General features: G+C 47.2%; 2 protein-coding genes and 1 long non-coding RNA gene across 3 annotated transcripts in view; 1 reads left to right on the forward strand and 2 right to left on the reverse strand.

Moving 5' to 3' along the window:
- LOC112218996 (ryanodine receptor 1-like) overlaps positions 1-27,748 on the reverse strand; it is a gene marked incomplete in the record, with an annotated part of 309,682 nt that overhangs the window by 260,243 nt on the left and 21,691 nt on the right. Inside the window, 10 exon segments of the mRNA XM_042297738.1 lie at positions 20,024-20,084; positions 22,236-22,285; positions 22,725-22,846; positions 23,377-23,444; positions 23,953-24,068; positions 24,510-24,633; positions 24,826-24,901; positions 25,332-25,643; positions 25,782-25,860; positions 26,095-26,258. Of these exon segments, the coding sequence (XP_042153672.1) occupies positions 20,024-20,084; positions 22,236-22,285; positions 22,725-22,846; positions 23,377-23,444; positions 23,953-24,068; positions 24,510-24,633; positions 24,826-24,901; positions 25,332-25,643; positions 25,782-25,860; positions 26,095-26,258 (1,172 nt within the window).
- nsun3 (NOP2/Sun RNA methyltransferase 3) lies at positions 4,142-13,547 on the reverse strand. Its single transcript, XM_042297741.1, has 6 exons — positions 13,217-13,547; positions 12,912-13,015; positions 11,013-11,428; positions 10,619-10,773; positions 7,667-7,794; positions 4,142-5,146 (listed from the first exon to the last, which is right to left on the reverse strand). Exons 1-6 carry the CDS (start codon positions 13,370-13,372, stop codon positions 4,855-4,857), a joined length of 1,251 nt encoding a protein of 416 aa, XP_042153675.1. The 5' UTR covers positions 13,373-13,547; the 3' UTR covers positions 4,142-4,854.
- LOC121839304 lies at positions 14,739-15,939 on the forward strand. Its single transcript, XR_006078888.1, has 2 exons — positions 14,739-14,878; positions 14,973-15,939. It is a non-coding gene; the product is annotated as an uncharacterized LOC121839304 (long non-coding RNA).

Genomic DNA, 27,748 nt, shown 5'->3' on the forward strand with positions numbered 1-27,748 from the left:
TGGTGTGAATGTGCTTAGTGGTGAGCTTTATGAGCAGTATGGTGTTAACCGCTGCACTGTAGTCAATAGAATATAGCATTCTCACGTAGGTGTCCCGTTTGTCCAGGTGGGAAAGGGCAGTGTGGAGTGCCCTTTTTATATTCTCAATGTTCATAACCCAATTCAATTATACTACTCAGTCTGCGACCCAGAATGTGTAAGATCCTGGTCGAATGAAACAGACGGAGGCCCAGCTAAACGGTCAAAAAGGTTTATTCACGGGAACGTTCTGGAGTCAAGAATACAAAACAATTCATTTTGTACTGACTTCTCACACCCACCCATACGCACACACATTCACGCTAACATTAGCACACAATGTCCTGCTACGCACACACATTCACGCTAACCAGCCGATAGAGATTAGGGAGACCTTGTCCTTGAAACGTACTCCCCGTTCTCTCCCAAATCTCTTGTCAGAACAAATTCTTATTTTCAATGACAGCTTAGGAACAGTGAGTTAACTGCCTTGTTCAGGGGCAGAACGACAGATTTGTACCTTGACAGCTCAGGATTTGAACTTGCAACCTTCTGGTTACTAGTCCAACACTCTTACCACTAGGCTACCCTGCCGCCCCATAATGCTCTGTGACATTACGTTAGCTAGCTGTCCCGTTAGATAATGCTTGGTGACATTACGTTAGCTAGCTGTCCCAGTTAGATAATGCTTGGTGACATTACGTTAGCTAGCTGTCCCGTTAGATAATGCTCTGTGACATTACATTAGCTAGCTGTCCCGTTAGATAATACTCTGTGACATTACGTTAGCTAGCTGTTCCCAGTTAGATAATGCTCTGTGACATTACGTTAGCTAGCTGTTCCCAGTTAGATAATGCTTGGTGACATTACGTTAGCTAGCTGTCCCGTTAGATAATACTCTGTGACATTACGTTAGCTAGCTGTCCCGTTAGATAATGCCGTTAGCTAGCTGTTCCCAGTTAGATAATACTCTGTGACATTACGTTAGCTAGCTGTCCCGTTAGATAATGCTCTGTGACATTACGTTAGCTAGCTGTCCCGTTAGATAATGCTCTGTGACATTATGTTAGCTAGCTGTCCCGTTAGATAATGCTCTGTGACATTACGTTAGCTAGCTATCCCGTTAGATAATGCTTGGTGACATTACGTTAGCTAGCTGTCCCGTTAGATAATGCTCTGTGACATTACGTTAGCTAGCTGTCCCGTTAGATAATGCTGTGACATTACGTTAGCTAGCTGTTCCCAGTTAGATAATGCTCTGTGACATTACGTTAGCTAGCTGTTCCCAGTTAGATAATGCTCTGTGACATTACGTTAGCTAGCTGTCCCAGTTAGATAATGCTCTGTGACATTACGTTAGCTAGCGGTTCCCAGTTAGATTATGCTCTGTGACATTACATTAGCTAGCTGTCCCGTTAGATAATGCTCTGTGACATTACGTTAGCTAGCTGTCCCATTAGATAATGCTCTGTGACATTACATTAGCTAGCTGTCCCGTTAGATAATGCTCTGTGACATTACGTTAGCTAGCTGTTCCCAGTTAGATTATGCTCTGTGACATTACGTTAGCTAGCTGTTCCCAGTTAGATAATGCTCTGTGACATTACGTTAGCTAGCTGTCCCGTTAGATAATGCTCTGTGACATTACATTAGCTAGCTGTCCCGTTAGATAATGCTCTGTGACATTACATTAGCTAGCTGTCCCGTTAGATAATGCTCTGTGACATTACATTAGCTAGCTGTCCCGTTAGATAATGCTCTGTGACATTACATTAGCTAGCTGTCCCGTTAGATAATGCTCTGTGACATCACATTAGCTAGCTGTCCCGTTAGATAATGCTCTGTGACATTACATTAGCTAGCTGTCCCGTTAGATAATGCTCTGTGACATCACGTTAGCTAGCTGTCCCGTTAGATAATGCTCTGTGACATTACGTTAGCTAGCTGTCCCGTTAGATAATGCTCTGTGACATTACGTTAGCTAGCTGTCCCGTTAGATAATGCTCTGTGACATTACATTAGCTAGCTGTTCCCGTTAGATAATGCTGTGACATTACGTTAGCTAGCTGTCCCGTTAGATAATGCTCTGTGACATTACGTTAGCTAGCTGTCCCATTAGATAATGCTCTGTGACATTACGTTAGCTAGCTGTCCCATTAGATTATGCTCTGTGACATTACGTTAGCTAGCTGTCCCGTTAGATAATGCTCTGTGACATTACGTTAGCTAGCTGTCCCATTAGATTATGCTCTGTGACATTACGTTAGCTAGCTGTCCCGTTAGATAATGCTCTGTGACATTACATTAGCTAGCTGTCCCGTTAGATTATGCTCTGTGACATTATGTTAGCTAGCTGTCCCGTTAGATAATGCTCTGTGACATTACATTAGCTAGCTGTTCCCAGTTAGATAATGCTTGTGACATTACGTTAGCTAGCTGTCCCGTTAGATAATGCTCTGTGACATTACGTTAGCTAGCTGTCCCGTTAGATAATGCTCTGTGACATTACATTAGCTAGCTGTCCCGTTAGATAATGCTCTGTGACATTACGTTAGCTAGCTGTCCCGTTAGATAATGCTCTGTGACATTACATTAGCTAGCTGTCCCGTTAGATAATGCTCTGTGACATTACATTAGCTAGCTGTCCCGTTAGATAATGCTTGGTGACATTACGTTAGCTAGCTGTTCCCAGTTAGATAATGCTTGGTGACATTACGTTAGCTAGCTGTCCCGTTAGATAATGCTTGGTGACATTATGTTAGCTAGCTGTCCCAGTTAGATAATGCTCTGTGACATTACGTTAGCTAGCTGTTCCCAGTTAGATAATGCTCTGTGACATTACGTTAGCTAGCGGTTCCCAGTTAGATTATGCTCTGTGACATTACGTTAGCTAGCTGTCCCGTTAGATAATGCTCTGTGACATTACATTAGCTAGCTGTCCCGTTAGATAATGCTCTGTGACATTACGTTAGCTAGCTGTCCCGTTAGATTATGCTCTGTGACATCACATTAGCTAGCTGTCCCGTTAGATAATGCTCTGTGACATTACATTAGCTAGCTGTCCCGTTAGATAATGCTCTGTGACATTACATTAGCTAGCTGTCCCGTTAGATAATGCTCTGTGACATTACGTTAGCTAGCTGTCCCGTTAGATAATGCTCTGTGACATTACGTTAGCTAGCTGTCCCGTTAGATAATGCTCTGTGACATTACATTAGCTAGCTGTCCCCGTTAGATAATGCTCTGTGACATTACGTTAGCTAGCTGTCCCGTTAGATAATGCTCTGTGACATTACGTTAGCTAGCTGTCCCATTAGATAATGCTCTGTGACATTACGTTAGCTAGCTGTCCCATTAGATTATGCTCTGTGACATTACGTTAGCTAGCTGTCCCGTTAGATAATGCTCTGTGACATTACGTTAGCTAGCTGTCCCATTAGATTATGCTCTGTGACATTACGTTAGCTAGCTGTCCCGTTAGATAATGCTCTGTGACATTACATTAGCTAGCTGTCCCGTTAGATTATGCTCTGTGACATTACGTTAGCTAGCTGTCCCGTTAGATAATGCTCTGTGACATTACGTTAGCTAGCTGTCCCGTTAGATAATGCTCTGTGACATTACGTTAGCTAGCTGTCCCGTTAGATAATGCTCTGTGACATTACATTAGCTAGCTGTCCCGTTAGATAATGCTCTGTGACATTACGTTAGCTAGCTGTCCCGTTAGATAATGCTCTGTGACATTACGTTAGCTAGCTGTCCCGTTAGATAATGCTCTGTGACATTACATTAGCTAGCTGTCCCGTTAGATAATGCTCTGTGACATTACGTTAGCTAGCTGTTCCCAGTTAGATAATGCTTGGTGACATTACGTTAGCTAGCTGTCCCGTTAGATAATGCTCTGTGACATTACGTTAGCTAGCTGTCCCGTTAGATAATGCTCTGTGACATTACGTTAGCTAGCTGTCCCGTTAGATAATGCTCTGTGACATTACGTTAGCTAGCTGTCCCATTAGATAATGCTCTGTGACATTACGTTAGCTAGCTGTCCCAGTTAGATAATGCTCTGTGACATTACGTTAGCTAGCTGTCCCGTTAGATAATGTGTTTTCAGTTTATTGTATCTCCATGCTTGTTGCGTTCTCCCTGGTGTACTCGTTCATCAGGAGCTGCTCCTCCTAAGTAGCATCATCTAATCTGTTCAAGACAACGGCAGCATGTGCAGATGTAGTCGTTCGGTTTTTAACGTGCAAAAGTGAAGTAGGATCGTGCAAAGATATATATATATATATATATAAAGCTATATTTTCAAAGAAACTACAGGTAGTTTGAAAACTTGGCCTCATATTTCGGTCATGCTGCTTTGTTGACAATTCAAACCATAATGCACCTTGAGTATTCAGCCAATCAGCAGCCGCCACTGCTTCTTTGTATCAAAAACTGTTGTGGGTATTCAGAGGTCGTCGGGATTTAACCTTTATTTAAGAGTTCAGTGGGTCGTCTTGATGCCATATAGGACCACGGGCAAAGAGCGTGTGAAACCAAGGGTGCTTCCTAAATAGCACCCTATTCCCTATATAGTGCACTACTTGTGTGTGCTATATATAGAGTGGCATTTGGACCACAGTCCTAGAGAGTTAGCTCGTTAGCAGTAGCCGTCACATGAAAACATGTTGCATTGTGGAATCCATCGAAGACCAGCCTCAGCGTCTGACATGCTCAGTCAGTTTGTCCTCTTGATACGTGACAGGAAGTCAGCGAGTCCTCTTAATGCGTGACAGGAAGTCAGCGAGTCCTCTTAATGCGTGACAGGAAGTCAGTGAGAAAATCAACCAATCAGTAAATCCTCTTGATGCGCGACAGGAACATTGGTCCCCAGGTCTGACCCTGCTGTGGAACAACAAGGAGGCCTAACGAGGGGGTGTGGCCTAACGAGGGGGTGTGGCCTAATGGGGTGAAGGTGAAGTGTTCCTGGAGTGGAAGGGCTAGCTCCTCCTCCAGGTCTTGAAGCTCCACCCCTGGACAGGTGTTTAGGACCGCCTCCACCACTTCCTGGTTCTCAGAGCGGGACAACGTGCAGGTGGAGTAGACGGCCACGCCCCCCGGACGCACCGCAGCCAGCGCAGACCTGGGGAACAGACAGGATGTGATCATCAAATCAAAATCAAATCAAATTTATTTATATAGCCCTTCTTACATCAGCTGATATCTCAAAGTGCTGTACAGAAACCCAGCCTAAAACCCCAAACAGCAAGCAATGCAGGTGTAGAAGCACGGTGGCTAGGAAAAACTCCCTAGAAAGGCCAAAACCTAGGAAGAAACCTAGAGAGGAACCAGGCTATGTGGGGTGGCCAGTCCTCTTCTGGCTGTGCCGGGTGAAGATTATAACAGAACATGGCCAAGATGTTCAAATGTTCATAAATGACCAGCATGGTCAAATAATAATAAGACAGATCAGTAGCAGCTGGAGGAGAGGGCTGTGGATTGATTTCAGGTTAAAGGTCAACATAGGCCTGGCCCAGGACTGTTTTTACACCCCCGGCCTCAGAGGTAGAAACACAAAACTCTGGTGTAAAACCCCACAGTGGAAAAGGGACAGGTATGTCTGGATGTAGACCAGGTATGTCTGGATGTAGACCAGGTATGTCTGTATGTAGGCCAGGTATGTAGGCCAGGTATGTCTGTATGTGGGCCAGGTATGTCTGCATGTAGGTCAGGTATGTAGGCCAGGTATGTCTGTATGTAGGCCAGGTATGTCTATAGGCCAGGTATATCTGTATGTGGGCCAGGTATGTCTATGTAGGCCAGGTATATCTGTATGTGGGCCAGGTATGTCTGTATGTAGGACAGGTATGTATGTATGTATGTATGTAGGTCAGGTATGTAGGCCAGGTATGTCTGGATGTGGGCCAGGTATGTATGTATGTAGGTCAGGTATGTAGGCCAGGTATGTCTGGATGTGGGCCAGGTATGTCTGGATGTGGGCCAGGTATGTAGGCCAGGTATGTCTGGATGTGGGCCAGGTATGTAGGCCAGGTATGTCTGGATGTGGGCCAGGTATGTAGGCCAGGTATGTCTGGATGTAGACCAGGTATGTCTGTATGTAGGCCAGGTATGTCTGTATGTAGGCCAGGTATATATGTATGTAGGCCAGGTATGTCTGTATGTAGGCCAGGCATATCTGTATGTAGGCCAGGTATGTCTGTATGTAGGCCAGGTATGTATGTCTGTATGTAGGCCAGGTATGTCTGTATGTAGGCCAGGTATATCTGTATGTAGGCCAGGTATGTATGTATGTGGGCCAGGTATGTCTGTATGTGGGCCAGGTATGTCTGTATGTGGGCCAGGTATGTCTGGATGTAGGCCAGGTATGTCTGGATGTAGGCCAGGTATGTCTGGATGTGGGCCAGGTATGTCTGGATGTGGGCCAGGTATGTCTGGATGTGGGCCAGGTATGTCTGGATGTGGGCCAGGTATGTCTGTATGTAGGCCAGGTATGTCTGGATGTGGGCCAGGTATGTCTGGATGTGGGCCAGGTATGTCTGGATGTGGGCCAGGTATGTCTGGATGTGGGCCAGGTATGTCTGGATGTGGGCCAGGCATGTCTGGATGTGGGCCAGGTATGTCTGGATGTGGGCCAGGTATGTCTGGATGTGGGCCAGGTATGTCTGGATGTGGGCCAGGTATGTCTGGATGTGGGCCAGGTATGTCTGGATGTGGGCCAGGCATGTCTGGATGTAGACCAGGTATGTCTGGATGTAGACCAGGTATGTCTGTATGTAGGCCAGGTATGTCTGTATGTAGGCCAGGTATATATGTATGTAGGCCAGGTATGTCTATGTAGGCCAGGTATGTCTGAACAGGCCAGGTATGTCTGTATGTAGGCCAGGTATCTGTGGGCCTGTATGTGGGCCAGGTATGTATGTATGTGGGCCAGGTATATCTAGGGTATGGGCCAGGTATGTCTGTATGAGGCCAGGTATGTCTGATGTGGGCCAGGTATGTCTGTATGTGGGCCAGGTATGTCTGATGTGGGCCAGGTATGTCTGTATGTGGGCCAGGTCCATGTCAGATGTGGGCCAGGTATGTCTGGATGTGGGCCAGGTATGTCTGGATGTGGGCCAGGTATGTCTGGATGAGGCCAGGTATGTCTGGATGTGGGCCAGGTATGTCTGGATGTGGGCCAGGATGTCTGGATGTGGGAGGCAGATGTAGCCAGGTATGTCTGGATGTGGGCCAGGTATGTCTGTATATAGCCACATGTCTGTATGGGCCAGGTATGTCTGGATGTGGGCCAGTATGTCTGGATGTGGGCCAGGTATGTCTGGAGGGCCAGGTATGTCTAGATGTGGGCCAGGAAAGATGTGGGCCAGGTATGTCTGGATGTGGGCCAGGCATGTCTGGAGCCAGGTATGTCTGGATGTGGGCCAGGATGTCTGGATGAGGGCCAGGTATGTCTGGATGTGGAGCCAGAGATGTCAGATGTGGGAGGAATGTCTGGATGTGGGCCAGGTATGTCTGGATGTGGGCCAGGTATGTCTGGATGTGGGCCAGGTATGTCTAGATGTGGGCCAGGTATGTCTGGATGTGGGTCGGATATGTCTGTATATTGCCAAGCTGATTTCATAATTAAAGCATGAATTCATACCTGAGCAGTTGTGTCTGTAGTGTGGGCAGTCTGGCCCTCTCCCTCAGCCTCACAGCTCCATGCTGCTCCCCTCCTGGACCAGAGAACAGCCAGCTACGATCATTAGAACATGGAGCATCCAGCAGAACCAGGGAGAGGGGAACAGAAGAGGAACAGAGGGGAGAACAGGGAGAACAGAGGAGAGAGAGAGAACAGAGGGAGAGAGAGGGGGAGAGGAACAGAGGGAGAGAACAGAGGGAGGGGAGAAGAGGGAGAGGGAGGGGGAGAAGAGAGGAGAGAAGAGGGGGAGAGGACAGAGGAGAGAGAGAGGGAGAGAGAGGAGAGAGAGAGAGGAGAGAGGGAGGAGAGAGACAGACAGAGAGAACAGAGTGAGACAGAAAATGACTAGTATTCTAATTCAATGAAGAACACTAATGACACAACACAGGAAAGATCCCCAGCCTCATGGTCTCTAGCCCCTAAATCCATCAACCCCTTTCTGTTTCAAGAGGAGAGAACAGAGAGGAGAGAGAACAGAGAGGAGAGAGAACAGAGGAGAGAGAACAGAGGAGAGAGAACAGAGAGAGAGAGAGAAGAGAGAACAGAGGAGAGAGAAGAGAGAACAGAGGAGAGAGAACAGAGGAGAGAGAAGAGAGGAGAGAGAACAGAGGAGAGAGAAGAGAGAGGAGAGAACAGAGAGAGAGAACAGAGGAGAGAGAAGAGAGAGGAGAGAGAACAGAGAGGAGAGAACAGAGAGGAGAGAGAACAGAGAGGAGAGAACAGAGGAGAGAGAAGAGAGAACAGAGGAGAGAGAACAGAGGAGAGAGAACAGAGAAGAGAGAACAGAGAGAGAAGAGAGAACAGAGGAGAGAGAACAGAGGAGAGAGAACAGAGGAGAGAGAACAGAGGAGAGAGAACAGATGAGAGAGAAGAGAGGAGAGAGAAGAGAGAACAGGGGAGAGAAGAGAGGAGAGAGAAGAGAGAACAGGGGAGAGAGGAAGAGAGAACAGAGGAGAGAGAAAGTGGGAGAGAGAGAAGAGAGAGGAGAGAAGAGAGAGGAGAGAAGAGAGGAGAGAACAGAGGAGAGAACAGAGAGGAGAGAGAACAGAGAGGAGAGAAGAGAGGAGAGAACAGAGGAGAGAGAGAAGAGAGGAGAGAACAGAGGAGAGAGAACAGAACAGAGCAACAGAGAGAGAAGAGAGAGAGAGCGAACAGAGCAGAGAGAGGATGACTGTAACGTAGAGTCTCTGTGTGATGCTAAGTGACGTGTGATGCTAGCTGCTGAGGGGGGGATGAGATAGGATGGGTTTTCCTCCGGTGGGTAGAGGCGTGGGCTCCTCCACAGGGCCTCTCCCTGTTCCAGACCAGACCCCACTGTTCCTGAGTGCCACAGAGGATAACAAGTGCTAATCCTATAACCCACTGTTGGGAGACCAGTTAACCCACTGTTCCTAGGCAGGGCCCAGCGAGAGAGGAACCCACTGTTCCTAGACCAGTTAACCCACTGTTCCTAGACCAGGAACCCACTGTTCCTAGACCAGTTACCCCAGTTCCTAGAGAGGAAGAGAGTTCCTAGGGGGAGAGACCCAAGAGAGGCAGTTACCCCACTGTTCCTAGACCAGTTACCCCACTGTTCCTAGACCAGTTACCCCACTGGGGGACCAGTTACCCCACTGTTCCTAGACCAGTTACCCCAGAGGAAGAGAGGCAGACCAGTTACCCCACTGTTCCTAGACCAGTTACCCCACTGTTCCTAGACCATTATACCAGTTACCCCACTGTTCCTAGACCAGTTAACCCACTGTTCCTAGACCAGTTACCCCACTGTTCCTAGACCAGTTACCCCACTGTTCCTAGACCAGTTACCCCACTGTTCCTAGACCAGTTACCCCACTGTTCCTAGACCAGTTACCCCACTGTTCCTAGACCAGTTAACCCACTAGACCAGTTAACCCTACTGTTCCTAGACCAGTTACCCCACTGTTCCTAGACCAGTTAACCCACTGTTCCTAGACCAGTTACCCCACTGTTCCTAGACCAGTTAACCCACTGTTCGGATGGGAAGGAAGCAGGTAAGGAGATAGGATGCACTGAGAGGGAGCGTCTCCTACCAAACGGTTGGGAAGGAAGCAGGTAAGGAGATGTAGATAAAAGACCTCCCTGTCAACCCATACACAGGACATCATGTGACTCTGAGGAAGTAGATAAAAGACCCCCCCAAACACGGACGACGCTGGGCCGATTGTGCGCTGCCCTATGGGACTCCAGATCACGGCCTGGTTGTGATACAGCCTGGGATTGAACCAGGGTCTGTAGTGACGCCTCTAGCACGGAGATACAGTGCCTTAGACCACCATGGAGTTTTTAACTTGTCTAAAAAAAGATATATAAATATATTATTTTGCAAACAAAGATAAATGGTAGCGTTATGTGTGAGTCCATTACTGGATTCATACTGGCATATTGTCCTTCAACAGGAAACGCTCAGAATAGCTGCAGTGTGTCTTTCCACTGATCTGGGCTGTTATGTTATTTACAGGCATTTCGCTACACCTGCAACAACATCTGCTAAGTTAACCCACTATGTGACCAAATAAATAAACAGGGTTTGATTTGATGACCGTTCAGAGGAACAAGAGCGCCCCCTGCTGGAACTGCAGGTTGGAGACGCTCACTTCAGAGAAATTAAAAACTGTTAACATTGTACCTCCTCCTCAGTCCACGACTCCTTGCAGCCTGTCTCCTAGCCCCCTTCTTAAAACCCACTGGAGAAACCAGTCTGAAGGGAGGGAGCGTCTCCTAACAATACGGATGGGAAGGAAGCAGGTAAGGAGATAGGACACAGAGATGGAGCGTCTCCTATAGATACGGATGGGATGGAAGCAGGTAAGGAGATAGGACACAGAGATGGAGCCCTTGTGTCTTGAATGCAGGATGACACAAAAACAAAACATGTCCGTTTTCTTCCCTCACCTTGTCATACATTCCGGCTTCACTCTGCCCAAAGATCCGTCCATCCTGATTGGACACGGTGACAGTGCTGCTCAGCGATTGGGGGATGAAGGATTCCAGGGTTTTGGCCAGCCAATCACGTCGGTGTGGGTCCATTTCATTACAACACAACAGAGCTGGAACACAACGACAGATAAGACTGACTCAAGTTATCAATATAATGGTGTTAACCAGTCAGGGGGGGTGGAACAGCCCATTAATGAGTTTAACAGGACCTGGGTTAGCGGTCCTACCCTTAAGGGGTTAGCCCCTACACCCTTAGCCCCTAACCCCCTTACACCCTTAGCCCCTACACCCTTAGCCCCTACACCCTAGCCCCTTAGCCCCTACACCCTAACAGTGTAATGCTACTGACCTGGGTCAGCAGTCTGTAGTATAGCCAAGGCCTTCCCTCCAGGAGCAGAGCAGAGATCCAGGACCCTGTCCCCCTCCTCTACCCCCAGGGCTAAGACAGGCAGCAGGGAGGCAGCATTCATCAGGTAGTAGGGTTTCAACTGGCCCTGGCGGTGAGGAGGAGAGGGGTAACGCACTGGGGAGGGGTGGATGAAACACTGCAGGGAGGGAGGAGAAGGACCGGGGTGAGGGATGGAGCTAGGCTGGGTGGGAGAGGTAGGGTGAGGCTGGGCGAGAGAGGAGTTAAGAGGCAGGTCTGTGTGGGGCAGTAGGCTGACGAAGCCTTGCCCTTGGAGGCGCTGTTTGACCTCTGACACCGCAGCAAAACGGTTGAGCATCACTCCATACTGCCAGCACCCAGGGTTCAACAACACAGCCCTGTAGGAGACAGGAGGAGAGGAGGAGAGGTTGAGCATCACTCCATACTGCCAGCACCCAGGGTTCAACAACACAGCCCTGTAGGAGACAGGAGGAGGAGGAGAGGTTGAGCATCACTCCATACTGCCAGCACCCAGGGTTCAACAACACAGCCCTGTAGGAGACAGGAGGAGAGGAGGAGAGGTTGAGCATCACTCCATACTGCCAGCACCCAGGGTTCAACAACACAGCCCTGTAGGAGACAGGAGGAGAGGAGGAGAGGTTGAGCATCACTCCATACTGCCAGCACCCAGGGTTCAACAACACCTTTCCCTTTGTCAGGGAGGTGACCAAGAACCCGCTGGTCACTCTAGCAGAGCTCCAGAAATCCTCTGTGGAGATGGGAGAACTTTCCAGAAGGACAACCATCTCTGCAGCACTCCACCAATCAGGCCTTTATGGTAGAGTGGCCAGACGGAAGCCACTCGTCAGTAAAAGGCACATGACAGCTCGCTTGGAGTTTTCTAAAGACTCTCAAACAAGATTCCCTGGTTTGATGAAATCAAGATTGGTTTCTTTGGTCTGAATGCCAAGCGTGCCAAGTCTGGAGGAAACCTGGCGCCATCCCTACGGTGAAGCATGGAGGTGGCAGCATCATGCTGTGTGGATGTTTTTCAGCGGCAGGGACTGGGAGACTAGTCAGGATCGAGGGAAAGATGAACGGAACACCGAGAGATCCTTGATGAAAACCTGCTCCCAGAGTGCTCAGGACCTCAGACTGGGGCGAAGGTTCACCTTCCAACAGGACAATGACCCTAAGCACACAACCAAGACAACGCAGGAGTGGCTTCGGGACAAGTCTCTGAATGTCCTTGAGTGTCCCAGCAGGAACACGGACTTGAACCCGATCAAACATCTCTGGAGAGACCTGAAAATAGCTGTGCAGCAATGCTCCCTAATCCAACCTGACAGAGCTTGAGAGGATCTGCAGAGAAGAATGGGAGAAACTCCCCAAATACAGGTGTGTCAGGCTTGTAGCGTCATACCTAAGAAGACTCGAGGTTGTAACACTGCCAAAGGTGTTTCAACAAAGTACTGAGTAAAGGGTCTGAATACTTATGAGTAAAGGGTCTGAATACTTATGTAAATATGTGATTTCAGGTTGTTGTTTTTTATTTTTTTAATACATTTGCAAAACTGTCTAAACCTGTTTTGTCATCATGGGGTATTGTGTGTAGATTGATGAGCCATTTTAGAATAAGGCTGTAACATAACAAAATGTGTGGGGGGGGAAGTCAATGTGGTCTGAATACTTCCAGAATGCACTGCACAACTTTAGACCAGGACCAATAGGGAATATGGTGCCATTTGGTTAACAGACTACAACAGAGTTCCCATCCGACTTAAGTTCAGAGTAATACAACGATTTATAATATAGTTATTGGCACGTAATGCTGCATAGACTGTATAAAAGGATAAGAGGACGAGGTGAACGCGTACATACCTTGCAGACGGCCATAGGGGGCCAAGTTCCTGACCGTACTGTTGGTCAAAACGGTCCAATATGACTTTACACACCCGTTTCTGTTTCTCGGGTCGGGAAGGAACCTGTGAGTTTGAGGAACACGTCTAGATTCAACCAGGAGGACGGCTGATGAGTGTGTGCGTGTGTGTAACTAAAAGTATAACTAATCTAATCATTTATTTGATCAAATAACCAACAGTGAATTTTGTCCTGGTTAATACCAGAAACAAATAACCCACAAACGTATTGTCTGCTGGTCCTATATGTGTATGAACCAACCTTACCCGTTCGGTCGGAACAGTTCGCTCCTCTCTCGACAGGTCCTGTCCACGGTCGGGCCCGATAACGGAGTTGCACGACAGTAATCTCAGACATTTCGACGACTGAGACCGTCTCCACTGTAGAATAATTAACTCTCCCGAGACTAAACGTCTAAACATTTCAGAAATAAATCAGAATTAAATCGATTTAAGCAAACGGTTGACTAACTGACTGACATTTCATTCGTGTTTTACTTTAGACGTGTCCGTGTCTTATAATTTACCCCCTTCTCCTTGGCTATTTTAAACTCAGTTCCCCTCCCTAACATGAAGCAAAATTGAGACCCAAAGATTTTGGAATAGATACGGGTACAAATCGTATACACCTACTCATTCAAGGGTTTTTCTTTATTTTTACTATTTACTACATTATAGAATAATAGTGAAGACATCAAAACTATGAAATAACACATATGGAATCCTGTAGTAACCAAAAAAAAGCGTTGAATTAAAAATATATTTTATATTTGAGATTCTTCAAAGTAGCCACCCTTTGCCTTGATGACAGCTTTGCACACTCTTAGCATTCTCTCAACCAGCTTCACCTGGAATGCTTTTTCAACAGTCTTGAAGGAGTTCCCACACATGCTGAGCACTTGTTGGCTGCTTTTCCTTCACTCTGCGATCCAACTCATCCCAAACCATCTCAAATTGGGTTGAAGCCGGGTGATTTTGGAGGACAAAAGAGTTTGGAATAGAGACAAGGGTACAAATCATATACGCATTTATTAGCATTTTATAACAAAAAATTCACAAGGTAGAAAATGTGACTATGAAATCCCAAGAATGTAGCTGTGTGACTAAAGTAACATGTTATGGAAATGTACAAGATACATTCACATGGTAAGGTGATACAGGACAAGACTGACCCCCTGACCCCGTTCACATGGTAAGGTGATACAGGACAAGACTGACCCCCTGACCCCGTTCACATGGTAAGGTGATACAGGACAAGACTGACCCCCTGACCCCGTTCACATGGTAAGGTGATACAGGACAAGACTGACCCCCTGACCCCGTTCACATGGTAAGGTGATACAGGACAAGACTGACCTCCTGACCCCGTTCACATGGTAAGGTGATACAGGACAAGACTGACCTCCTGACCCCGTTCACATGGTAAGGTGATACAGGACAAGACTGACCCCTGACCCCGTTCACATGGTAAGGTGATACAGGACAAGACTGACCCCTGACCCCGTTCACATGGTAAGGTGATACAGGACAAGACTGACCTCCTGACCCCGTTCACATGGTAAGGTGATACAGGACAAGACTGACCCCCTGACCCCATTCACATGGTAAGGTGATACAGGACAAGACTGACCTCCTGACCCCATTCACATGGTAAGGTGATACAGGACAAGACTGACCCCCTGACCCCATTCACATGGTAAGGTGATACAGGACAAGACTGACCCCCTGACCCCATTCACATGGTAAGGTGATACAGGACAAGACTGACCCCTGACCCCATTCACATGGTAAGGTGATACAGGACAAGACTGACCCCCTGACCCCATTCACATGGTAAGGTGATACAGGACAAGACTGACCCCTGACCCCGTTCACATGGTAAGGTGATACAGGACAAGACTGACCCCCTGACCCCATTCACATGGTAAGGTGATACAGTCAAGACAATAAAAGGACCCGTTCTCATGTAGAAACAGGGTGATACAGGACAAGACTGACCTCCTGACCCCGTTCACATGGTAAGGTGTGGCCTACAGTCAAACAATAAAAGGACATGATACATCTAGTGTAGAAACGGGGTCGGTCTCTATGCAGTGTAGAAACGGGGTCGGTCTCTATGCAGTGTAGAAACGGGGTCGGTCTCTATGCAGAGTAGAAACGGGGTCAGTCTCTATGCAGTGTAGAAACGGGGTCAGTCTCTATGCAGAGTAGAAACGGGGTCAGTCTCTATGCAGAGTAGAAACGGGGTCAGTCTCTATGCAGAGTAGAAACAGGGTCAGTCTCTATGCAGTGTAGAAACGGGGTCAGTCTCTATGCAGAGTAGAAACGGGGTCAGTCTCTATGCAGAGTAGAAATGGGGTCAGTCTCTATGCAGAGTAGAAACGGGGTCAGTCTCTATGCAGAGTAGAAACGGGGTCAGTCTCTATGCAGAGTAGAAACGGGGTCAGTCTCTATGCAGAGTAGAAACGGGGTCAGTCTCTATGCAGAGTAGAAATGGGGTCAGTCTCTATGCAGAGTAGAAACGGGGTCAGTCTCTATGCAGAGTAGAAACGGGGTCAGTCTCTATGCAGAGTAGAAACGGGGTCAGTCTCTATGCAGTGTAGAAACGGGGTCAGTCTCTATGCAGAGTAGAAACGGGGTCAGTCTCTATGCAGAGTAGAAACGGGGTCAGTCTCTATGCAGAGTAGAAACGGGGTCAGTCTCGATGCAGAGTAGAAACGGGGTCAGTCTCGATGCAGAGTAGAAACGGGGTCAGTCTCGATGCAGAGTAGAAACGGGGTCAGTCTCGATGCAGAGTAGAAACGGGGTCAGTCTCGATGCAGAGTAGAAACGGGGTCAGTCTCTATGCAGTGTAGAAACAGGGTCAGTCTCTGGAGTGTAGAAACGGGGTCAGTCTCTATGCAGAGTAGAAACGGGGTCAGTCTCTATGCAGAGTAGAAACGGGGTCAGTCTCTATGCAGAGTAGAAACAGGGTCAGTCTCTATGCAGAGTAGAAACGGGGTCAGTCTCTATGCAGAGTAGAAACGGGGTCAGTCTCTATGCAGAGTAGAAACGGGGTCAGTCTCTATGCAGAGTAGAAACGGGGTCAGTCTCAGTGAGGTGTAGAAACAGGGTCAGTCTCAGTGAGGTGTAGAAACGGGGTCAGTCTCTATGCAGAGTAGAAACAGGGTCAGTCTCTATGCAGAGTAGAAACGGGGTCAGTCTATGGAGTAGAAACGGGGTCAGTCTCTATGGAGAGTAGAAATGGGGTCAGTCTCTATGCAGAGTAGAAACGGGGTCAGTCTCGATGCAGAGTAGAAACGGGGTCAGTCTCTATGGAGAGTAGAAACGGGGTCAGTCTCTATGGAGAGTAGAAACGGGGTCAGTCTCGATGCAGAGTAGAAACGGGGTCAGTCTCTGGACCAGAGCTTAGAGGTAATATATATTTACATGTATAAAGCCAGGCGAATGAACTAAGATGTACCAGTTCATGTACAACAGCAATACAGTACCAAAAATGGTCAAAATATCATTCAAGTGTGTAGAGTACAGTATGTAGTGAATATACCAGACTGTAGAGTACAGTATGTAGTGAATATACCAGACTGTAGAGTACAGTATGTAGTGAATATACCAGACTGTAGAGTACAGTATGTAGTGAATATAACAGACTGTAGAGTACAGTATGTAGTGAATATACCAGACTGTAGAGTACAGTATGTAGTGAATATACCAGACTGTAGAGTACAGTATGTAGTGAATATAACAGACTGTAGAGTACAGTATGTAGTGAATATACCAGACTGTAGAGTACAGTATGTAGTGAATATACCAGACTGTAGAGTACAGTATGTAGTGAATATACCAGACTGTAGAGTACAGTATGTAGTGAATATACCAGACTGTAGAGTACATACTACTTTGTCATGCAGTGCACTACTTTGTCATGCAGTGCACTACTTTGTCATGCAGTGCACTACTTTGTCATGCAGTGCACTACTTTGTCATGTAGTGCACTACTTTGTCATGCAGTGCACTACTTTGTCATGTAGTGCACTACTTTATCATGTAGTGCACTACTTTATCATGTAGTGCACTAAGGATGCATTGAAAGATGTCTTTATCACAGACAGTACACCCTATAATACTGATACTATTAGCAGGGAAAAAAATAAAACAGGAACTAGGAATAAGGTGGACAGGTTTCAGTCTCCAGGGAGGATGTTTTAGTCAGATTAAAACAGGAACTAAGAATAAGGTGGACAGGTTGAGGATGTTTTAGTCAGATTAAAACAGGAACTAGGAATAAGGTGGACAGGTTTCAGTCTCCAGGGAGGATGTTTTAGTCAGATTAAAACAGGGACTAGGAATAAGGTGGACAGGTTTCAGTCTCCAGGGAGGATGTTTTAGTCAGATTAAAACAGGGACTAGGAATAAGGTGGACAGGTTTCAGTCTCCAGGGAGGATGTTTTAGTCAGATTAAAACAGGAACTAGGAATAAGGTGGACAGGTTTCAGCCTCCGGGTTGAGGACGTTTTAGTCAGATTAAAAACAGGATGAGACCAACAAAATAACTGCAATGCAAAGTTATACACACACACACACACACACACACACACACACACACACACACACCGAGTATACTAAACATTAGGAACACCGTAATATTGAGTTGTACCCTCCCCCTTCCCCTCCCGATCAGAACAGCCTCGATTGGTCGGGTTACACAGGGACGCTGGCCCCATGTCGACTCCAATGCTGTTCTCACAGTTGTGTCATAATTAGCTGGATGTCGTTTGGATGGGGGACCATTCCTGATACACACAGGAAACTGTTTCGCCTGAAAAACAGCATCTTTGCAGTTCTTGACACAAACCGGTGCAACTGGCTCTTACTACCATCCCCTGTTAAAAAAAGACAATTAAAATCTTCTTGTCTTGTGACATTCGCAATCCATGTCGCCAATTGTCTCAAGGCTTGAAAATCCTTTAAATCTGTCTCCTCCCCTCTTCATCGACGTCCTGGAGAGAGGGAAAGACAAGGGGAGAAAGAGAGAGAGAGATATCATTATGTAAAAACTACTGTACGTTTGAATAGATACATAATATTAAAAATAGGTGGAGAGTGTAATATAATATTGTAGTATATGTGAGTTGTATTATAGTATTGTAGTATATGTGAGTTGTAATATAGTATTGTAGTATTGTGGTATATGTGAGTTGTATTATAGTATTGTAGTATATGTGAGTTGTATTATAGTATTGTAGTATATGTGAGTTGTATTATAGTATTGTAGTATATGTGAGTTGTATTATAGTATTGTAGTATATGTGAGTTGTATTATAGTATTGTAGTATATGTGAGTTGTATTATAGTATTGTAGTATATGTGAGTTGTATTATAGTATTGTAGTATATGTGAGTTGTAATATAGTATTGTAGTATATGTGAGTTGCATTGTAGTATTGTAGTATATGTGAGTTTTATTATAGTATTGTAGTATATGTGAGTTGTATTATAGTATTGTAGTATATGTGAGTTGTATTATAGTATTGTAGTATATGTGAGTTGTATTATAGTATTGCAGTATATGTGAGTTGTAATATAGTATTGTAGTATATGTGAGTTGTATTATAGTATTGTAGTATATGTGAGTTGTAATATAGTGTTGTAGTATTGTGGTATATGTGAGTTGTATTATAGTATTGTAGTATATGTGAGTTGTATTATAGTATTGTGGTATATGTGAGTTGTATTATAGTATTGTGGTATATGTGAGTTGTATTGTAGTATTGTGGTATATGTGAGTTGTATTATAGTATATGTGAGTTGTATTATAGTATTGTGGTATATGTGAGTTGTATTATAGTATTGTGGTATATGTGAGTTGTATTGTAGTATTGTGGTATATGTGAGTTGTATTATAGTATATGTGAGTTGTAATATAGTATTGTAGTATATGTGAGTTGTATTATAGTATTGTAGTATATGTGAGTTGTATTATAGTATTGTAGTATATGTGAGTTGTATTATAGTATTGTAGTATATGTGAGTTGTATTATAGTATTGTAATATATGTGAGTTGTATTATAGTATTGTATCGCGCAGATCGCGCTGAAAGTCCTGCCTCTCCCATCTCCTCATTGGTTTATAGAAGCAGGTACCCACCGTGCCATCTCCTCATTGGTTATACCCACATGGGTGATTGAAAGACGAACTGTGTTGCCGGTCGGTATAGTAATACTATAAAAATGTTTAGATGCGATCACCATGTAAGTTCAAAGATGAAAAGGCCTGGAAGGAGGAGAGATGACTAGAAACGATTCGGTTGACCGTTTTATGTATGGATTAATTGTCGGAGTAGAGGACCTTGTGCATTTCAGGTAAGATAACAACTCAATGTTTATATCCCAGGACAAATTAGCTAGCTGAATTGCTGTACATGTTCAATGCTTTTCGACCTGTTCCCAAAGTAATGTAATTGGTTCAGAGTTTGTTTTGATATTTTAACCTGCGTGTCGTGATCGCGTTTGGTGAAAGGAGACAAAATAAACGAATGCACGAGGGCGCACGCGAGCCGTTTTGGGTTCCGTGTCAGACAAAGACATGGTTCCACAAGTACACATATTTATACCCTCCGCTGGGCGGAGTCGACTCCTTGCACATCTCGACAGCCAATACATCTCTGTTGCTAGGCAGAAATGTAGGTGGTACCTCTCATTGGTGTAGTCATGGCCCTGCCTCCTATGTGTGTATGTCATAGGACTGTTTGTTCTTGACCTCATCTGACACATCTGGACCGCCAATCGATCTCTGTTGCCAGGCAGAAATTTAGCGATGCCTGTTCTTTCTCACTTCATCTGACTGTGACCCCGGCCCACATTCCTCCCTAATTCACTCCCTGTCCTAACTTATCCGTTGACTGAAAACAGACTGCTGCCCTTCTCCTCTCCACAGGATACCTGAGATGTAACAATATCCTGTTCTGACAGAATGTAAACATCCTGCCCTCAGTAGATCTACATACCCTCAGTCCTAGTTGGTGTCCAACGGTGTGTATAATGTGTTGTTGGCGGACGTGTTGAGCGTGTGTTACCTGGCGTCCAGTGATCGTGACAGGATGTGCAGACAATTCACCACCGCGCCAGCATCCGTTCCTGACAACACACAGAGACTCTGTTATCAATCCATCCATCAAGCAACCAATCACTCAACTAACCAATCAATCCATCCATCAAGCAACCAATCACTCAACTAACCAATCAATCACTCAACCAACCAACCAACCAATCACTCAACCAACCAATCACTCAACCAACCAACCAATCACTCAACCAACCAACCAACCAACCAATCACTCAACGAACCAACCAATCACTCAACGAACCAATCAATCACTCAACGAACCAACCAATCACTCAACCAACCAATTTTTTTTAACCTTTATTTAACTAGGCAAGTCAGTTAAGAACAAATTCTTATTCTTAATCAATCACTCAACCAACCAACCAACCAATCACTCAGCGAACCAACCAATCACTCAATGAACCAATCAATCACTCAACGAACCAACCAATCACTCAACGAACCAACCAATCACTCAACGAACCAACCAATCACTCAACGAACCAACCAATCACTCAACGAACCAACCAATCACTCAACGAACCAACCAATCACTCAACGAACCAACCAATCACTCAACCAACCAACCAATCACTCAACCAACCAATCAATCACTCAACGAACCAATCAATCAATCAATAATACCTGGCAAATGCAGATAGAAGATAAGTAAATAACAGCTAAACTCATTATAAAAAGGGTCAGTAGAAATAATCACTTGTTATTCTCCGAAAACAACTCAATGGTTGGTATGTCCCACCTGTTTATCCAGATACTAATGAATGACATGTAACTGTGCTGAGAGTAGATGAGTTGAACAGGATGTGTGTCATCGTGTTTGGTGGATGAAGTGGACGCAGATAGAGAAGGCACTGCCTCAAGCCAAGCGCTCTAAACAAACCAACCGTACAGCACCTGAGTTAGCTAACCCCAACACCTGTGAGGTTTGATCGTCACAACCAACACTTACTAACCACTGTGTGTACCCAGGGATGCTGACGGTTACACAACAACAACAACAAGAGAGGAGATGCAGCTAGCTAAGGAGAAGAGCAAAGCAGAGCAGAAGCACAACTGTGGAAAGAGGTGGAAGTTTAGAGGGAGGCAGATGGAAAGATAGAAGGGTTGGAGAGAGGTGGAAGTTTAGAGGGAGGCTGATAGAAGGGTTGGAGAGAGGTTGAAGTTTAGAGGGAGGCAGATAGAATGGTTGGAGAGAGGTGGAAGTTTAGAGGGAGGCAGATAGAAAGGTTGGAGAGAGGTGGAAGTTTAGAGGGTGTCAAGGGGGAGGCAGATAGAAAGATAGAAGGGTTGGAGAGAGGTGGAAGTTTAGAGGGAGGCAGATAGAAAGATAGAAGGGGTGGAGAGAGGTGGAAGTTTAGAGGGAGGCCAAAAGAAAGATAGAAGGGGTGGAGGGAGGTGGAAGTTTAGAGGGAGGCCAATAGAAAGATAGAAGGGTTGGAGAGAGGTGGAAGTTTAGAGGAGGCAGATAGAAAGATAGAAGGGGTGGAGAGAGGTGGAAGTTTAGAGGGAGGCAGATAGAAAGATAGAAGGGGTGGAGAGAGGTGGAAGTTTAGAGGGAGGCCAATAGAAAGATAGAAGGGTTGGAGAGAGGTGGACGTTTAGAGGGAGGCAGATAGAAAGATAGAAGGGGTGGTAACATAGAAAGGAGAGGGTGTTCAGTAATGATGATGAAACAGGAAGGGGTGAAAGACATTGATCGAGATATCAACGGATGGAAAGAGACAGAGATTGGGGTAGAGAGAGAGAGAGAGATTGAGATAGAGCTATTGAGATAGAGAGATCGCGATAGAGGGATTGAGAGAGAGAGAAATTGAGAGACAGAGAGAAAGAATGAGAGCGATAGAAACAGACAGACAGACAGACAGACAGACAGACAGACAGACAGACAGACAGACAGACAGACAGACAGACAGACAGACAGACAGACAGACAGACAGACAGACAGACAGACAGACAGACAGAGACAATGAGAGGGACAGAGAGAGATGGATATTGATGTAGAGAGACAGAGAGAGATGAGATTGATGTAGAGAGACAGAGAGAGATGAGATTGATGTAGAGAGACAGAGAGAGATGAGATTGATGTAGAGAGATGGTAAGAGAGATGAGATTGCGAGGTGACCAACAGGCATCAGTCCACCATGCAGGTTCAGGATCCTTACCAAAGAGAGATACTCTGTGTCTCACCAGAGCTGCCAACTTACAGAAGATACTGAGGGAGGAGGAGTAAGAGGAGGAGGAGGAGGAGAAAAGGAGGAGTGGAGAATGAAAGGAAAGGGAGGGTATGGGAGGATAGGAAGGGAGGACCGGAATGAAAAATAAGTAGGTTAAGGTCAAACGGTCCAAGGAAATGAAGTAGCTTCCATAAAAGAGGAGAAGAATGGAGAAACAAGGAGAGGAGGAGATATAAGGAGATAGGGAGGAGATATAAGGAGATAGGGAGGAGATATAAGGAGATAGGGAGTACAGCAGACAGAGTATAACAAGCAAGGTATTGTGCGAAAGGTTTTAGGAAGATCATTTTTCTTAATGAAAGAGCAACGATTCTGAGTTTTTTTTCGAAAAGACGTACCATGTGATCTTGCACCTAGAGCCCTGGTACTACGGCATATCTTTGGTATTACTCTCAAAGCCTTTGGCGATCAACGTACCTGGCGATCATTTCCTTCTCCTTGTTGGAGGAGTGGCCTCCACTGCCCAGCAACTTGGCAGGCGTGGAGAGGAAGTAGAGGCAGTGGTTCTTAAAGTATTGGTTAACCAACGGCAGGAGAATCTACCACACAGAGACGGAGAGGTGAGTGTCAATCAGATCACAGTGTTAGAGCTCCACAATAAAAAAAAATAAAAAGCAGAACTCCCAAAGATGCTAACAGCTAGGCTAATGGACTAACAGTTAGACTACTGGGCTAAAAGCTAGGCTACTAAGCTAACAGCTAGGCGAATAATCTAATGGTCTAACAACTAGGATAATAATAAGCTAACAGTTTCCAAAAGCCCCTTGTGCAAAATGAGTTTGACACCCTTGGGTCTAATGGGCTAACTGCTAGGCTAATGAGCTAAGCTAATGGGCTAACAATGAGGCTTTTGGGCTAACAGCTAAGCTAATGGTCTAACAACTAGGTTACTGAGCTGACAGCTAGGGATAATGGGCTAACAGTTGTGCTAATGTGCTAATGGCTAGGCTAATGGACTAACAACTAGGTTACTGAGCTGACAGCTAGGGATAATGGGCTAACAGTTGGGCTAATGTGCTAACAGCAAGGCTAATAGGATAACAGCTTGGATAAATATTCCTCATCTCACTTTGGCAAAGAACTTGATCTCCTGTTCATGTGGAGACTTCTCCACTCTGCCACTGCTAACCACAGCCTCTGTAGGGAGAGAGAGAGAGATTGAGAGAGAGAGAGAGAGAGAGAGAGAGACAGAGAGAGAGAGAGACAGAGAGAGAGAGGGAGAGGGAGAGAGAGAGAGAGAGAAAGAGGGAGAGGGAGAGACAGAGAGGGAGAGAGACAGAGAGAGAGAGAGAGGAGGAGGGAGGGAGAGAGAGGGAGAGGGAGAGGGAGAGAGATAGAGAGAGAGAGAAAGAGGGAGAGTGAGAGAGACAGAGAGAGAGAGAGCGAGAAAGAGGGAGAGAGACAGAGAGAGAGAAAGAGGGAGAGTGAGAGGGAGAGAGACAGAGAGAGAGAGAGAGAGCAGCCTCAGTCACACAGGGATTACATCATGACCACATGATCTGACCAGGAATACCTCCTCTGGTTCCACTTACTGGTATGATGTACGAGATACAGTATTTATGACATGCGCCAGGTGAAGAATCAGTAAACTCATTCTACCCTAACCATCCCATCCCTCTGCCCTCCATATCCCCCTTTACAGTACCCAGATGGGCGATGAACTCCTGGGCAATATCCATCCACTTCAGTAGCTTCTGGAGGAAACCATAGGCAAACCTCTTCTCTATGGAGGAGATGTCCTGTTCCATGTCCTTCGGGCCCCTGAGGTGATAAAGAGGGATGAGGAGAGGAAGGAGGTGAGGAAGGAGGAACAGGAAGGAGGAGAGGAAGGAGGAACAGGAAGGAGGAACAGGAAGGTGGAGAGGAAGGAGGAGAGGAAGGAGGAGAGGATGGAGGAACAGGAAGGAGGAGTGGAAGGAGGAACAGGAAGGAGGAACAGGAAGGAGGAGAGGAAGGAGTAGAGGAAGGAGGAGAGGATGGAGGAACAGGAAGAAGGAGAGGGAGGAGGAGAGGAAGGAGGAGAGGAAGGAGGAACAGGAAGGAGGAGAGGAAGGAGGAAAAGGAAGGAGGAGAGGAAGGAGGAACAGGAAGAAGGAGAGGGAGGAGGAGAGGAACAGGGAGTGAGTTATTTACATGGGATACAATTTGTTGATAGAATATGAACAGGGGACTATCTTAGCAGTGAGTGCTACAGTATTATACCTAGTGACGGCGTATCCGTTGAGCTGCAGGAACTTGAGAAGATCCTGGGCTTTCTCTCTGTCTCTGGCCTTCTCCTTAGCCGTCAAGGTGTCATAGGGTACCAGCAGGGGATGGGAACCGCCACCTGGACAACACACTCATCATACTGTGTTTCTATTGCTGTGAGGAACCTTTACTTATTTCAAAAGTGTCCTATGCAAACAGACTGACATTATGAATATAATTATTATGGGTTAAAGATTCTAATCTCGACTGAGATCAAAACAAGACGTTGAACGTTAAAAACCCTGACAGCTGTCCGTCCCTTTCGTCTCACCTTTTCCCATCAGCTCCATCTTCTTCTTCCTACCCCAGGTGTTGTGGTAGTTTTCAGCCAGCTGCTCAGCCATGGACTAGAGAGAGAGAGAGAGAGAGAGAGAGAGAGAGATGGGCGAGAGATGGGCGAGAGAGAGAGAGAGAGAGAGGGGGAGAGAGAGAGGAAGAGAGAGAGAGAGAGAGAAAGAAAGAGAGAGAGAAAGAGAGAGAGAGAGAGAAAGAAAGAAAGAGAGAGAGAGAGAGAGAGAGAGAGAGAGAGAAAGAGAGCAAGAGAAAGAGAGCGAGAGAGAGGGAGGGAGATGGGGGGAAAGAAAAAAAAAAGAGAGAGATAGCGAGAGAGAGAGAGGATCATAAGGTACATCAATCTATATGTCACTGGTGACAGTGAACAATTGTAAACTACCTCCCCTACCCTGTCCTCCAGCAAACTAATACGACAGATTGCTGATCATAGTGTGTTGACCAAGCCACCATCGACTAGAGTTGTCTTTCCAGTTTGTTCCTTACCTGCAGCTCTCTGGACAGCGCCATGGCAGTGATGTCCACAGGCGAAGGGCTGTAGCCATGGCTGGGGTCATAGGTCGCCTGAGCAGTCTGGGAGATCTTCCGTGTGGAGGTCTTCAGCTCCACCTTCTCTCCCTCCCCTGCTTGAGCCTTCTCCATTGTCCACTCCCAGGCCAGCATGGCCTTAACGGACTCCTTGATGGGCCAACGGTAGATCTCCTTGTCCTTCTCGGAGAAGGTCTTGTAGGGACGCAGCATGGGGTGTGTCTTGGCGTTTTCATCCAGCACCTCTCCGTACGACCAGTTGTTCTGGATCTGAGAGCAGATACATAAAAGCATCAGTATACTCAAAAAAAACTATTTTCTCCCTGAAGTCTCCATATCTCCATCGGTAGATGGTGATGTAGATGTGTCGTAGACGCAGGATGAAAGAGAGGTGAGGAGTAAACTAACCTTTTCGAAGGCCCACTTGTCGTGAGTGTGTTCTGCATACTTGTTGATGAAGGCATCCAGCTTCTCTGGGATAATGGTGCTGAGAAGGACAAAACAGGTGGAGAGTTATCGCTGCGTGAGACAACCTGCTAACACACTGCTAACCACTCTACTGTGTAAATATAGCGTCAAGGGTTTTCCACACCAGGTGAATTTAAATCAGGAAAAAAACCCTGGCCTTAAACTAGGGCCTGGAGTTTCTCCTGGACAGGTCACACGTGATCAGGAAAACGGCTAATCTCCAGACTGCCGACGATCCCCATCCCATTCTCACTTGGTGGTCTCCACTGGTTTGGGGTCAAAGTTCCCCTCAGCGTCCACCGAAGCCTTCTTCTCCGTGTTGGAGGAGTAGCTGGCGTCCACATAGTCAGGGGGGATGGCGCCAGCGATGGCACAGATACATGGCATGGCAATCTTAAACAGCTCGGCATCGAATTTCTAGAACAGATTGAGAGGGAAAGAAAGAGATGGAGAGCAGGAAAGGGGACAGCGAGATGGAGAGGTAGAGGGAGAAGGGGAGAGGGAGGGAGAAGGGGAGAGGGAGGGAGAGGTAGAGGGAGGGAGAAGGGGAGAGGGAGGGAGAAGGGGAGAGGGAGGGAGAGGTAGAGGGAGGGAGAAGGGGAGAGGGAGGGAGAAGGGGAGAGGGAGGGAGAAGGGGAGAGGGAGAGGGAGGGAGAAGGGGAGAGGGAGGGAGAAGGGGAGAGGGAGGGAGAAGGGGAGAGGGAGGGGAGAAGGGGAGAGGGAGGGAGAAGGGGAGAGGGAGGGAGAAGGGGAGAGGGAGGGAGAAGGGGAGAGGGAGGGAGAGGGAGAGGGAGAAGGGGAGAGGGAGGGAGAAGGGGAGAGGGAGGGAGAGGGGAGAGGGAGGGAGAGGTAGAGGGAGGGAGAAGGGGAGAGGGAGGGAGAAGGGGAGAGGGAGGGAGAAGGGGAGAGGGAGGGAGAAGGGGAGAGGGAGGGAGAGAGAGGGAGGGAGAGGAGAGGGAGGGAGAAGGGGAGAGGGAGGGAGAAGGGAGAGGGAGGGGAAGGGGAGAGGTAGAGGGAGAAGGGGAGAGGGAGGGAGAAGGGGAGAGGGAGGGAGAAGGGGAGAGGGAGGGAGAAGGGGAGAGGGAGGGAGAGGGAGGGAGAAGGGGAGAGGTAGGGGAGAAGGGGAGAGGGAGAAGGGGAGAGGTAGAGGGAGAAGGGGAGAGGGAGGGAGAAGGGGGAGGGAGGGAGAAGGGGAGAGGGAGGGAGAGGTAGAGGGAGGGATAGGTAGAGGGAGGAGAAGGGGAGAGGGAGGGAGAAGGGGAGAGGGAGAAGGGGAGAGGTAGAGGGAGAAGGGGAGAGGGAGGGAGAAGGGGAGAGGGAGGGAGAAGGGGGAGGGAGGGGAGGTAGAGGGAGGGATAGGGAGAGGGAGGGAGAAGGGGAGAGGGAGGGAGAAGGGGAGAGGGAGGGAGAAGGGGGGAGGGGGAGGTAGAGGGAGGGAGAAGGGGAGAGGGAGGGAGAAGGGAAGAGGGAGGGGGAGGTAGAGGGAGGGAGAAGGGGAGAGGGAGGGAGAAGGGGAGAGGGAGAGGTAGAGGGAGGGAGAAGGGGAGAGGGAGGGAGGGAGAGGGAGGGAGAAGGGAGAGGGAGGGAGAAGGGGAGAGGGAGGGGGAGGTAGAGGGAGGGAGAAGGGGAGAGGGAGGGAGAAGGGGAGAGGGAGGGAGAAGGGGAGGGGGAGGTAGAGGGAGAAGGGGAGAGAGAAGGAGAGAGGGGTGGGGGAGGTAGAGGGAGAAGGGGAGAGGGAGAAGGGGAGGGGTGGGGTGGTAGAGGGGGAGGTAGAGGGAGAAGGGGAGAAGTAGAGGGAGAAGGGGAGAGGGGGAGGGAGAGGGGAAGTAGAGGGAGAAGGGGAGAGGGGGAGTGAAAGTGAGAGCGAAGTCACAGGAAGTGCCAAGTAATACAAAGTCTTCCAGGAA

Source organism: Oncorhynchus tshawytscha, linkage group LG14 (assembly GCF_018296145.1).
Source record: "Oncorhynchus tshawytscha isolate Ot180627B linkage group LG14, Otsh_v2.0, whole genome shotgun sequence".
In the NCBI taxonomy this organism is placed as follows: domain Eukaryota; kingdom Metazoa; phylum Chordata; class Actinopteri; order Salmoniformes; family Salmonidae; genus Oncorhynchus; species Oncorhynchus tshawytscha.